Genomic DNA, 13501 nt, shown 5'->3' with positions numbered 1-13501 from the left:
TTTTTGAAAGAAACACTGACTTAAAGTGTAATGTAGGCTTCAAGTTAGTTATTTGTTGATAACTTTCTGGAAATTAGTTTAGCCCAAAGAGTGGTCCAAGTTATTTTTTTGCAATATAACTCATCATTTGGTGTGCTATTACTAAATCAAACACATTTCAACTGTTGCTTTTTTTAACATGCACTTAATTTTTTGTTTAGGTTTAGTTATTGTATTAAATACTTTTTAAACAAAATTGTAGAACTTAAAATCTATTCAGTTATATTATGTGTCACTTTGTTGCCTTTTTTAGTAAACATTTGTCACATTTTTTACAGTACAGTTTTAATGCATTTGTTCCTGTTTTTACTTGTCTTTTGGTTGACAATGTGTTCATGAGGTGTTCCATTGTAATATTTTTTATCTGCTCTTTCAGCACACATTTGACCGCTTAATTCAGTCATGTGACTCTGACGTGTCTCCACGTCAAAAAACTCCAGAGTGTTAAACACACACACTCATCAATCAGCCTTTGTTTATGTAAGACCTTTCCCATATTGTAAGTCACACCTTTGGTCAGCTGCTCAGGGAGTTGCATCCCCCTCAACCCCACTCTACATACACCACTGAATGGGTATCAGCCTTGGTTAGGGAAGTAAATTGCAATGGACTGGTGTCCCATCCAGGGGCAACCATAGACCCTTGTCCTCTTCACACTACACTTTCTGGGGATAAGCACCAGTCCAATGGACCCCAGGGTCTCTGTAGGACTTTCTAATACTACTACTAGTACTTTTTCCTTTGGAAGTTATGCTTTCTAACTTCTAGAAGTTTAACTGGATTACTTAGGATATTCATTGTGAGAATATTTCTTTCTCCCTTCCTCCCAAAAAAGCAAGTTTTCCTATTTACTAAACTTGTTTGTTTCTTCTTTACTTCTTAACAAGTGATCTTCTGTTTATTCACTGAAGTAAACCCATCTTTCTTTCCGTCTGCAATCTGTAACAATCAAAATACATTTTTCCTTTGAAGGAAGTGGCTTCTTCCTTCCATGCTCACTCCTTTAGGAAGAGGCCTGCATGGAATAATGGCTCACCTGATAGCCTGAGCACCAGGTCTCTGTGAGATTTTGGTGGTGAGGTCAACCATCTGGACTTTGAGGATCTCTGGTATATCAGGCAACTCTCTGACTGTTACTGATGTCTTGAAGAGCTTGAAGGTGATGATCATGGCAACATACTGCAACACATTGACACTCCTCAAACCTTGATCCTGTGCTTTACTTATTCCCTTTAACATAAACTATCCAATCATAACAGAGCAAGCTAAGGTCTGTCAAACATCCCAGAATGCACTGGCCCCAATCAGGATGGTAGACCTTATCCAAATGTGGCTATATCTGCAGTGTTTTACTTTTTTACAACTAAAGACAATAAAAAATAATGAATGGAATAAAGGAACATAAGAGGTCCATTTGATTTCATCTAAACTTCTAGGGAATGTATTAAACAGTGAGTCTACCTGCCACAACATAGGCTGGTAATGTTAGCATAAAAGGCTAAACTTGCTACCAACAGACTGTCCAAATTAGGCGTCAAAGTTACAAGACTGGTCAGAAGCATGCCACTCTTCCCAGAACACAAAAAGGAAACCAGGAATATTAGAACTTACGTGCTTTGGATAAGCCAGGTTGTGAGAGCTGCCGCTATAGCCAATGGCTATGTAAAGCTTTTCCTTCTCCTCTGCAGTCATGAGCTCATCCAGCCCAGAACCTGAATCAAAATAAAAGAGAAAAGTTTCTTTACGGCACTACCAGCTGATGACTCCGCAACCCAACGTGTCACTCAACTCATCAAATTATGTATAAGTCATAAACCAAAGCATTGCGCCAACACAAGTTTCCAATTCCACAAAATTTTACCTTGGAAAAAATTGTGAAGGTCAAAGTCCTGTTAGAAGTGGGCCTTCATAAGCTAAATTAGATGTGATCAAATGTCAAATGTCTGCTCCTTCCCAAGTGCAGGACCAACAGACTGAAAAACGCCTTTGTCCCTCAGGCCATCATACTGTACAACTCCTCACTCACTCAGGGGGAGGAAGAGTAACAGGAAGACAGAGGACGGGAAGGAGAGGAACAGTAGGAGCCAGTAAACCAGTATTGATCAGTATGTCTGGTATTTATATTTGTGTATTTATATTTGCAAACTGTTTTTTTAACTTTCACTTTTGATACTATGTGTGCTTCTTACCCTGTGTGCTGCTATGCAATGCTGCTGGAACCTCAATTTCCCTGAGGGAGCCTTCCCAAGGGATTAGTAAAGTTCTAACTAATCTAATCTAATGTCAGGAGTATGTATTTAGTTCATGCATTTGAATCAAAGTTTTTTTGTGGTGCTGTCAGGGTTTTTTTTTGCAGCTTTTTATGTTTCTGAATTCCTTCTCAGATAATTTTCACAGAACATTGGTCATCTGCTATGCACAATTTCTCATTGCTTTTTGGCACTTGGTTTACGACTGTTAACAGAAGCTAGAAAAACACGCATAACATTGGTACCTCCATCGAATTTCGGTGGTGTAGGTACATCCATAGCAGAAAAATGAGAGTGATTGAGGCACTTTTGATTGAGATATAATGCAAAATGTTCACCAAATGGACTTTTCAATAATACTGTAAATTCAAATGTTCACAAAATCCACAATTCGGATCAGATCTGGATCAAACTTTGTGAGGCAATAGTCAATGCCAGTCTACACTTCACTTTCAAATAGGAGAGTGACTAGGGCACGTTTGATTAATGTATAGTGTAAAACATACATTAAATGGGGTTTTCAATGTTAAATTTACATGGCCACAAAATCTATATTCTGGATCAGATCCAGCTCAAACTTTTCAGTCGATACTAAAGGACACCATGCTACATAATGCTCTCAAATATGAAAAAAATTGATCTTTTTGACAGTTGTGAATTTTCAAAAAATTGTATAGGGATTTTTCCAATTTTCCAAGCGTTTTCCTGACTTTGACCTATGACCTTGAAAACTGAATCAATTCTTGCCTATCAGGATTTGATTCTTTAGTAAAAATTTTGACAATACATGAAAAATTATGTGCTCCAGGCTGTTCATAAACAAACAGACAAACAGGGGTGAAAACATAACCTCCTCCAACTTTGTTGTCTGGGCTTCCAAAAGTCACCAAAAACCACAGGAAGTCACCAAAACTCATAAAAATAAATAAGTCACCATTCAGACTGATGCAGCTTAGTGTGTAATCAGTAGAGTTCTGCTTCAAGAAGAGGAAGAAAAAGAGAAAAAGGCTGCCACCACCATCAGAAAGCCATTTCCAAGGGACTTCAGGTATGCCACTGTGCTTGATGTTTGGCATTATGGCATGGACACCAGGTGCACAAGAGAAGCTCAGAAAGTTTTGCAGTAGATTATTAAAGCCCAAAACATTGTCAGCCAAGCATGGAGAGTTTGTCAACCGACTGAACAGTACCTCATTTTAATCCATATTCCACTCACCCTCTGACTCTTTGATCTCTTCTTGCTCCTCCTTCTTGGGCTTCCTTCCAAAGAAGCTGCTGAAGAAACCACCACGTCCTTGCTTTTGCTCTACTGCACCCTTCTTTCCTGCCATCTTCTGACCTGAGCGGATCACCTGGGAGTTTAAAACGGGGACTGGTTAGTGAGTCTGTTCAACTTATTAATTCACGCGTATTTAGTGTGAAAGAAAACACTTCCACCAGCTTTACCTCCATCTGGGCCTGCTGCCGGGCTAAGGTAATGTTGAAGACATCAAGTATTTTCTCCAGGTTCTAGAGGGAAAAAAAAGCATCGGGGCGGGGGGGGGGGGGGGGGGGTGCTTCAGTCACTGGTCAACCTGGGTCAGGATTTAGCACTCTTGCTGACATTGTTCAAACTGTTGACCGTAGCACAGGCCTTGATTTATACATTTTCATTTTAATTCAGCTAGCTCCCAACTCAAAAAAACTTAGGGGCCAGTCAGAAGTGTGACAAACTTTATACAAATTACATTAAGAATCGCAAAGATTTCTATGTTGTTGTTGTTGTTTTTAATGACACTTTGGATTTTGCAGCTCAGATGTCTGGTGTGAACGGGGTTTGTTTATTCAGGATTTCTAACTTGTCTGCCTAGGTGGTTGCCATCCAGGACCCAAAGCAAGTCTGTGGTGTATTGAATGTGGCAAGAAGTGTATTTACATTTATATTTGTATTTATATATTTATATAAATATTTATATTTGCACTCTGTGTGCTTCTTACCCTGTGTGCTGCTATACAATGCTGCTGGAACCTAAATTTCTTTGAGGAAGTCTTCCCAAAGGATCAATAAAGTTCTATTTAATCTAATCTAAAAAGCAGAAAGGGATGCTCCTAGACCTGATATCATGGCAGCATGATGGAAATGAGGAACAGATGCATGTAGCATGAAATAAAATGGTTTGTCAGTTTCTTTCATTTCCAAAGTCGTGCAGTGATAGTCACCAGGGCCACTGCTGCTTTTTTGTAACCAAGGTATTTCAAAATGTGTTGGCTATATTTAAGTGTAACATTGTGGAAAGACGCTGTTAGGTCAAAGAAGAACTGGATCAACTTTGATGGGTTTCTAGATTTTCATAAATGTTTCGTATTATGTCTTTAACATTCTAAAGTTATGGCATCACAAAGATGTGTTAGGGTTAAAAAAAAAAAAAATCACCAGCAGTATAAGTGGTAAAAGTAATAACAGTTGGCCCTTAGCTTCTGTAGTAGTGGAAAAATTAAACTGTAGCATTACACAGATGAAGATGCTGAGTGAACTGAAACTCCATCACCGCTACATAATCTGACCCTTTGCTGCTGATCCTTCTGAGAAGACTTGAACCCAAACCTGGATGTGGCGCTCTGCATCTGCATTCAGTTTATTTTGGCTCAGCAGTTTGGTCTTGTAGGCACTCTTGTAAGCCTTCAGGTTCTCCCTGTGTTGTCGGATGCTGGACCAAGACCACATGCGGTTGAAGCGACGTATATGGACCTCCAGAATACTGTTATAAGCGTAATTCCACCTGACAAAGATATGTGAAGCAAACACATGCTAAATAATAAAACCCAGTTAATTTTAAACATCATCACATGAACATACATCAGGCAGAAGCTTTCAGAACCCCAAATAAACAATCATGGCAAAGATCCTCAGGTAGGTTGAGTCAGGTCAACTGCACACAGCCTTGCTGAATTCCATATGACCTGGATGAGTAAGAATCTCTACAGACACAGCTAATCATCCTCCGAGTTGACTAACAGATGATGAGAGTCACAGCGTGGAGTATTCCACAGAGAGAGTTTAGAAACTTTGAGTCAGACTCAAAGGGCTCATCTTTGATTAACTTAACATATCAAGGCTGTTATGTCTTCCACAAAGGGTGTGTGTGTGGGGGTGGGGGTGGGGGGTGGGGGGGGTGGGGTGGTGTGTACATTGTAATTGGAGTATCGTGATTTTTTTTTTTTTTTTTTGAAGAGCTATTACCCTGTGGGATACACAGGTTGGTACTTCTAGCTGTCCCTGCACATCTGCCCTCCTGCCTTCTAGTAGCTGGACCATTTCAGTCTTGGTCCCCATGCCACCATTCAGCCAGTCTTACTGTCTGAATGGAATCTCCATGACACTGCTGGGGATCTTGGTTCGGTAGATCAGTGAATCAAAATCATCTGTTCTGTCTGTTCAACTTAATGTCATTCACAGTGAAGAGGTGACTGATGGTTACTTTAGTTCTGAACCTGAACACACATCATCTTTACAATTATCTGATATGCGCTGTCTTGCACCCACTCGGTTTAGCTGCTATGATGCCTGGCAGGAGCTTCCATGTTGGACAGAGATGGGTTCTTGGTCAATAGTGTGAAGGCATTGTCATGTTTTTGGGGGACCTTTTGTGATATCTACCGTTCCTCCCTCGTTTAGCCGCTGGGTGGTGGTGGGGGTTATCTTGGCGGCAGATTTATCTGTTCTGCCAGGTGTTCATGTAGAACTATTAAGTTTCTTCAGGCAGTAGGTGTGGATTACATTAGGACCTGGTGCTGTCCAGCTCTGCATCCGGACTGCTGTTGTAACAGCACTTGGTTCTTCTTCTGGAAGGCACTCAGGTCCACCACGGACTAAACACTGTGACAGCTCTTTGTCCCAAATGTCTTTCCAGTACACACACACACACACACACACACACACACACACACACACACACACACACACACACACACACACACACACACAGTCTTAAATTAGACAGTTTTTTTTTTTGTGCTAACCAGATTTTGGCATTTTTGTGGACACGGCCATCTGGTCTGAACTTAAGGTATGGTCCGTTCTTCACCATGGCGTCAAAAGACTCCAGCAGGTCAATCATGGTGAGGTACTACAGAAAAAAAAAACAATACAGCACATTAAACATCACTATACTAAAGAGCTGATCTGCTAATAAGGCATTGATAACACTACACATCCTGTGATTTTTCTCAGATTCACTTCAATAAACCAAGAATTTAAGTTCCACTGTCAAAATTTCAAAAGGTTTGAGCTACTCTGGGTTGGTGTCTTCAGTTGACTTTGTGGACTTGACCGCTCGGTCAACAAGACGTACTCAGGATAATTTCAGACAAACACACAGTGAGCCTGGAGCCAGGTACCTTAAGTGTTCTTGGGTGTTTCTGCATTTTTGTAGTTGTGTACCTGTGGTTTGGTGAACTCGACGCCGATGTTCTGGACCTCCAGGTGAACTTTGACTTTGGGTGATTTATGGTCCGTTTCAGCACTGGGGTTGAGGCATATTTTTGCAGAAGCAAAGATCGGCTTGAAAACTTAAAAAAAAAAAAAAGTAAAAAGTGTAGAAGAAGATAAAAATGAATCAGAGTTAATCCCTTTCATTCATTCATTCTCTTCAGTGCATCACAGCTCTCCAAATAGCTAACTTAATTTAGACAGCGATTATATGTTTGATAATATCAAAGATTCTCAACACGAATACAGCTTGTCCTCATTCTAATCAAATTCTAACATTCATGTATTTTAACATTATGTACTTTCAACAGATTTTATTGTGAAGCAGCCGCAGTTTCATTAAAAGCAACTCAACAAAGAAACCTCGGTATACAGGAGTGTTCAGAATAATAGTAGTGCTATGTGACTAAAAAGATTAATCCAGGTTTTGAGTATATTTCTTATTGTTACATGGGAAACAAGGTACCAGTAGATTCAGTAGATTCTCACAAATCCAACAAGACCAAGCATTCATGACATGCACACTCGTAAGGCTATGAAATTGGGCTATTAGTAAAAAAAAAGTAGAAAAGGAGGTGTTCACAATAATAGTAGTGTGGCATTCAGTCAGTGAGTTCGTCAATTTTGTGGAACAAACAGGTGTGAATCAGGTGTCCCCTATTTAAGGATGAAGCCAGCACCTGTTGAACATGCTTTTCTCTTTGAAAGCCTGAGGAAAATGGGATGTTCAAGACATTGTTCAGAAGAACAGTGTAGTTTGATTAAAAAGTTGATTGGAGAAGGGAAAACCTGTACGCAGGTGCAAACATTTATAGGCTGTTCATCTACAATGATCTCCAATGCTTTAAAATGGACAAAAGTGAAGACAGTGAAGCATGGTGGTGCAAGCATCATGATATGGACATGTTTCTCCTACTATGGTGTTGGGCCTATATATCGCATACCGGGTATCATGGATCAGTTTGGATATGTCAAAATACTTGAAGAGGTCATGTTGCCTTATGCTGAAAAGCACATGCCCTTGAAATGGGTGTTTCAACAAGACAATGACCACAAGCACACTAGTAAACAAGCAAAACCTTGGTTCCAAACCAACAAAATTAATGCCTCGCAAATGTGAAGAAATCATGAAAAACTGTGGTTATACAACTAAATACTGGTTTAGTGATTCACAGGATTGCTAAAAAAGCAGTTTGAACATAACAGTTTTGAGTTTGTAGCGTCAACAGCAGATGTTACTATTATTGTGAACACCCCCTTTTCTACTTTTTTTTTTTTTACTAATAGCCCAATTTCATAGCCTTAAGAGTGTGCATATCATGAATGCTTGGTCTTGTTGGATTTGTGAGAATCTACTGAATCTACTGGTATCTTGTTTCCCATGTAACAATAATAATAAATATACTCAAAACCTGGATTAATCTTTTTAGTCATATAGCACTACTACGTATTATTCTGAACACTACTGTATCTGTACAAATACAGGGACAAGCACCACTTCACAAACTACAGACCTGTCTCTTTACTTCCACAATTCTCCAAAAATTCTCAACAAACAAACAAAAAAACAAACCCTCCAATAATCCACTGGATTTATTCATTGACAAACACAAGCTGATTACAGACAGTCAGTATGGATTTAGGGCAGATAGATCAACATCATGGCAGCACGGTGGCTTAGTGGTTAGCGCTGTTGCCTCACAGCAAGTAGGTCATGGGATCAATTCCCACCTGTGGCCTTTCTGTGTGGAGTTTGCATGTTCTCCCCGTGTTTGCGTGGGTTCCCTCTGGGTGCTCCGCATCCAAAGACATGCAGGTTAGGTGGATTGCAATCTTTAAATTGTCCATAGGATTTGCGTGCGGGTGTGAATGTTTGTCTATATGTGGCCCTGTGACAGACTGGCGTCCTGTCCAGGGTGGAACCCGCCTCACACCCTGTGACAGATTATTGTATGGCTTTTGCCTTACAATATAAAGTGCCTTGGGGCGACTGTTTGTTGTGATTTGGCGCTATATAAATAAAATTGATTTGATTTGGTCTGAGTAGCCAGAGTATCTTTTGGCTGTCGGGGGAGTGAGGCCTATTGACTACCACATACACAGTGACTACCGCTGGCCTCACTCACACTCACCCCCACCTGAACCTCACTCTCATCCAGGTCACGGCACTAATGTCGCAGCTTGTACTCTGCATTGTGTTGTGTTTTTGACACCTTCCACTCACTCCCCTTGGGATGCAAACTCATGATCTAAGCCATGGAAGGTGGACACTCTGTCCAGTTGGCTAAAACCCGGGTTCTAGCCTGAGCGGTCTTAGTATCCTTTGGCTGTTGGGGGAGTGAGGCCTATTGACTACCACATGCACAGTGACTCCTGCTAGCCTCCCTCCATCACACTAGGGGTGGGGGGCGAGTTTTGACACTACCCTTGTGAAGCACCTTGGGGCAACTTGGTGCTATATTAATAAAGTAAATTGACTTATGATAAACATATAAATCAGGAGAGTCACTAAATATGAAGATGCTTTATAGTTTACTGCTATTGAAAAATGTTTAAATAAATTAGAATGTTAATCCAGAACAAGAGCATCACTGCTGGATGCAAATTACTCTGCTACATTACTGGTTTTATTCCTGTTTTAAAAACAAAAGTGGATCACGTGATATATAAAGAAGTGGCACTCAGAGAGTCGAGCACTCACACATCAGACATCTAAACGAAGTCATGGAAAAATCATTCTTTGTGATTGAGCGATACAGATACAATAACGTGGATTTGCAATTTGATTACATGTCCAAATTTGAACCATTTCATTCTTGACAAACACATAAACCTACCACGTTTAATACATACTGGCCTCAAACTGTTTTGACCTTGAGCTTGACCTTTGAAGGTCACTTACCCTTCATGTGACCTACAGAAAGATGATATATGACTTCCTATGTTTAATAACAATGTAGGAGTATCTTTAATAATAGCCATTCTCAACATTGTCTTTATTAAAAAAAATACTGGGCCCAAATTTTGACCTTGGTCTGTGACCATTTTAAACCAATTTTTCATCAAACTCAAATCCCACTGTCGCTTGCTGACCCTCAGTCATTCCACCAACTTTGGTCCATATCGGATCATATGTCTTCAAATTATCTTGTTCAAACCCAGACTAAATGACAGACGTGGCCCACGTGCATTACACGTGCGTGTGACAGAGATGGATGGCATGATGACGTCACAGACTCACTGTACTGATGGTGAGACAGCTCCCTCTCTTTGGTACTGATCCCTTGTCTGAGCTGCTCCTGCATGAGTAGAAAAAAAGAAATGAATCAGTCGATCAGGAAGAAGACAAACAAACAAAAAAAGACTACCTGTTCCTCAGTCCACATCAAAAGGCAAATATGGCAAGGAATCATGGGAAGGTTACTATATCTCTATATGTAACATATTTCAAGGTTTGTGAAAACCAGATGAACACTTTACACTATTCTTTCCAGTCAAACAAACTAATAATTGTAGCTGATTATGTTGATGTTCATATTAAATTTGCTTTTAAATTCCAGAATGGTCCACAGCAGTGACTGACACAAAATCCACACAAACAATGTCTCATACCACAATGTCTTCAAAGGATTGTTTGTAGAATATTGGACTGTTGACGTTCCAGTAAGCACAGAGGCAGTCCAGACGCCCAAGCTGCAGATCGAAACAATTCCTGCTTTAGCTTACAAGTCATACAATAACAAAACACAAAGACAGGACAGGTTTAGAGTGCGAGCTCTCACTTTGTAGATGATCTTTGCTGCTTCATTCAGAATGCACAACTTCCAGTTCTCGTCCGTCGTCTGCAGGAAAAACAAAAGGCTCAGTAAAAACCTATCAAGTCTCAGACGTGATGGAGCGGTTTGTGTGTCTTACCTGCAGACTGAGCTCTGCCAGTGTGACACCTATAGACAGGGGGCACTGTGGATCAGACACCTGAAACAAAAAGTAGAAGTTTAAAAGTAGCAAAGAAACAACTTTAACAGTGCTATGAATGATTTTGCTGCCATTAGATATATGCAGAATATATATATGCATATATATGCAGAAATCTCATGCACTAACTGTGCACATGTAGCCAGACCAAAAACAGGGGGCAGAAAAGCTCAGAGCACAGAGGGAGTGTGGCTTCATTCGCTGCATTAATCCACTAAAGCTGTACATAGAAAACAGCTGTTGGCTGCTATATTACAATGTAAAATATGAGTTATAGCTCCTTAATCTCTTTCACATATCTTTAAAGAAAATGAATTTGTTTCCATGAAAATTATCTGAAGTGTTTCAGTCTGAATAAATATAAGCACATCATCTGTAAAGAAATTAAATCAGAATTTCACTTCTGTTTAAGACCAAGAACTCAGACTCTGAAGCCATTGGCTGGATGTTTGACAACCCTTTAAAAAGCAGCTGATCAGTGTGTGGGCCTCCTCACTAATACCACTAAGGATTCAATAATGAGGAAAAATAGAGAGTCGTGTCAAACAGCACAAGATTTACACCAGATGCCCTTCCTGTCGCAGCTCCACTTAACACTGGCAGGGGTGTTCTTGAAGTGGGAACCTTCTGTTTTGGAAGTAAGAGCACTGATCATTTGGTCACATGTTATCAATAAAACAACTGAGGGAAAAGAACAAATCAAAAACTCAAATTAAAAGGCTGATATCATGCAGTCTGATCCAAGATTCTTCACTGTATTTCTGGAGCACTGGCAGCTTTCCCTGGAATTTTGCCATGTTTGAATCATGTCAACAGTACACATCTCATTTATGCCATCTTGGTTCCTGCTGATGAACATTAGAAAGCTGGAGGCTCATTTCTTTGTGCATAATTCTAATAACTCTTCAAACAGAAAAAATTTGTGAAGAACTCACGTCATCCTCATAGCGAAGGTGGATATTGCTGATCTTCACCTGCAGGTTCTTGATCACCTGAGTGGCAAGTTTCTCTACAAATGTGTCTTTCTTCTCTTCTGGTGGCTTGTCTAATGGAAAAAAAAGATTAACGTTTTGATTGAAATGAGGTTCAAGCTAGGGACTACTTCAAAAATGGAAAGTTAACTCAACGTTCATGCAAAGATTTTTAAACCATTTTCTTTTTAATTGACTACAAGCAGTAGATGTGGAGTAAAGTCATCATTTTCGCAGTTATAGGAATTTTTCTGTTGCGGTGACTCTAAGCAGGAACTTCACAACTTCTGATCTGGACAAAGTCACTTAGCCATAGTTCATTCAGAGTCACTGAACAGCCAGTTTATTCCAACCTAGACAAGGGACTAAAATCATGCAAAAAAGAGCAACTGCCTGCCTGGGAACAATCTTGATCATCAGGGAGAAACTAGGTAAAAAGGCAGGTCTAGAAGTTTGTTGACTGTAGTCTCTTCTAGCATGTTGAGCAGTAGTGCTGTAAAGGTGGCACTGATACACAATAGCTAACATCACAATTATGTTTAAAGTGATTGTCACGTTATCAGTTACGTTTTGAATGACTTGCATACCAGGCTCTCAAGTTCAAATTGGCTGTACCACCTAGCACGGATTGTCCAAAAAATGAACCGAAATGTTGCTGAAAATGTACCAATTTGATCGTATTTCATAGTTTGCTTTATTTTGCAATTTCAACCAAATAATTAAAGAAATAAGAAATATATATCTCATTTTCTTCTTATCAAATCTGCCGCAAACAGCAGAGATCAGTAGTCAGCTGCTTTCAGCTTTCTGTGAAGCCACAGTGCTGAAGGCAGCTCAGAGCAGACAGCTCCCTCCACTCTGACCCAAAGGAAAAAAACAACTCCATCACAACCTTTAATGAAATAATCCAGAGTTCATTTTGTGTCCAGAGATGGTGATGCATTCAGAAATTTACGGTTTATTTTACAGTTTAAAGGTTTCGTGTTTCCAAAGAGCTTTGTTTGCTCTGTCACAGTGAGGGGGTGGGGGAGGGACAGAGAGAGAGCAGAAGGAGGGCTTCACTCATTTTCCACATTAAAAGGTAATAGTTTTCATGTTTTGACATATTGACATGTTTTCATGTTAATAGTTTTATATATACCCAGTCTACATGTGTTTTGTGGACTTGGATAAGGTGTATGATCGGGTACCCGGGAGATACTGTGGGAGGTGTTGCGGGAGTATGGAGTGAGGGGGTCCCTTTTCAGGGCCATCCAATCTCTGTACTCGCAAAGCGAGAGCTGTGTTCGGGTGTTTGGCAGTAAGTCAGACTCGTTTCTGGCGGAGGCAGGCCTCCGCCAGGGCTGCGCCTTGTCACCAATCCTGTTTGTGATATTCATGGACAGGATAAAGAGGTGTAGTCGGGGGGAGGAAGGTTTCCGGTTTGGTGGGTTCAGGGTCTCATCACTGCTTTTTGCAGTTGATGTGGTCCTGTTGGCTTCATCAGCCAGTGACCTCCAACACTCACTGGATCAGTTCACAGCAGAGTGTGAAGCAGCTGGGATGAGGATCAGCACCTCTAAATCTGAGGCCATGGTTCTCAACAGGAAACTGATGGACTGCCCACTCCGGGTAGGGAATACAGCCTTGCCCCAAGTGAAGGCGTTCAAGCATCTCAGGGTCTTGTTCACGAGTGAGGGGACAATGCAGTGTGCGATTGGCTGGAGAATCGGTGCAGCAGGGGTGGTGTTGCATTCACTCTTTCGTACTGTTGTGACAAAAAGGGAGCTGAGCCAAAAGGTGAAGCTCTTGATCTACTG

General features: G+C 40.5%; 1 protein-coding gene across 1 annotated transcript in view; it reads right to left on the bottom strand.

The window, feature by feature from the left end:
* The window catches only part of LOC117503539 (vacuolar protein sorting-associated protein 13C-like), a 305374-nt gene that overhangs the window by 213083 nt on the left and 78790 nt on the right, over positions 1-13501 (bottom strand). Inside the window, 12 exon segments of the mRNA XM_034162801.1 lie at positions 1076-1218; positions 1651-1751; positions 3505-3640; positions 3735-3797; positions 4873-5047; positions 6288-6394; positions 6709-6836; positions 9998-10055; positions 10369-10449; positions 10539-10598; positions 10672-10731; positions 11667-11776. Of these exon segments, the coding sequence (XP_034018692.1) occupies positions 1076-1218; positions 1651-1751; positions 3505-3640; positions 3735-3797; positions 4873-5047; positions 6288-6394; positions 6709-6836; positions 9998-10055; positions 10369-10449; positions 10539-10598; positions 10672-10731; positions 11667-11776 (1222 nt within the window).

The sequence above is a fragment of the Thalassophryne amazonica genome, chromosome 2, assembly GCF_902500255.1.
Source record: "Thalassophryne amazonica chromosome 2, fThaAma1.1, whole genome shotgun sequence".
Lineage (NCBI taxonomy): Eukaryota > Metazoa > Chordata > Actinopteri > Batrachoidiformes > Batrachoididae > Thalassophryne > Thalassophryne amazonica.
This window is presented reverse-complemented; position numbering and strand designations above follow the sequence as displayed.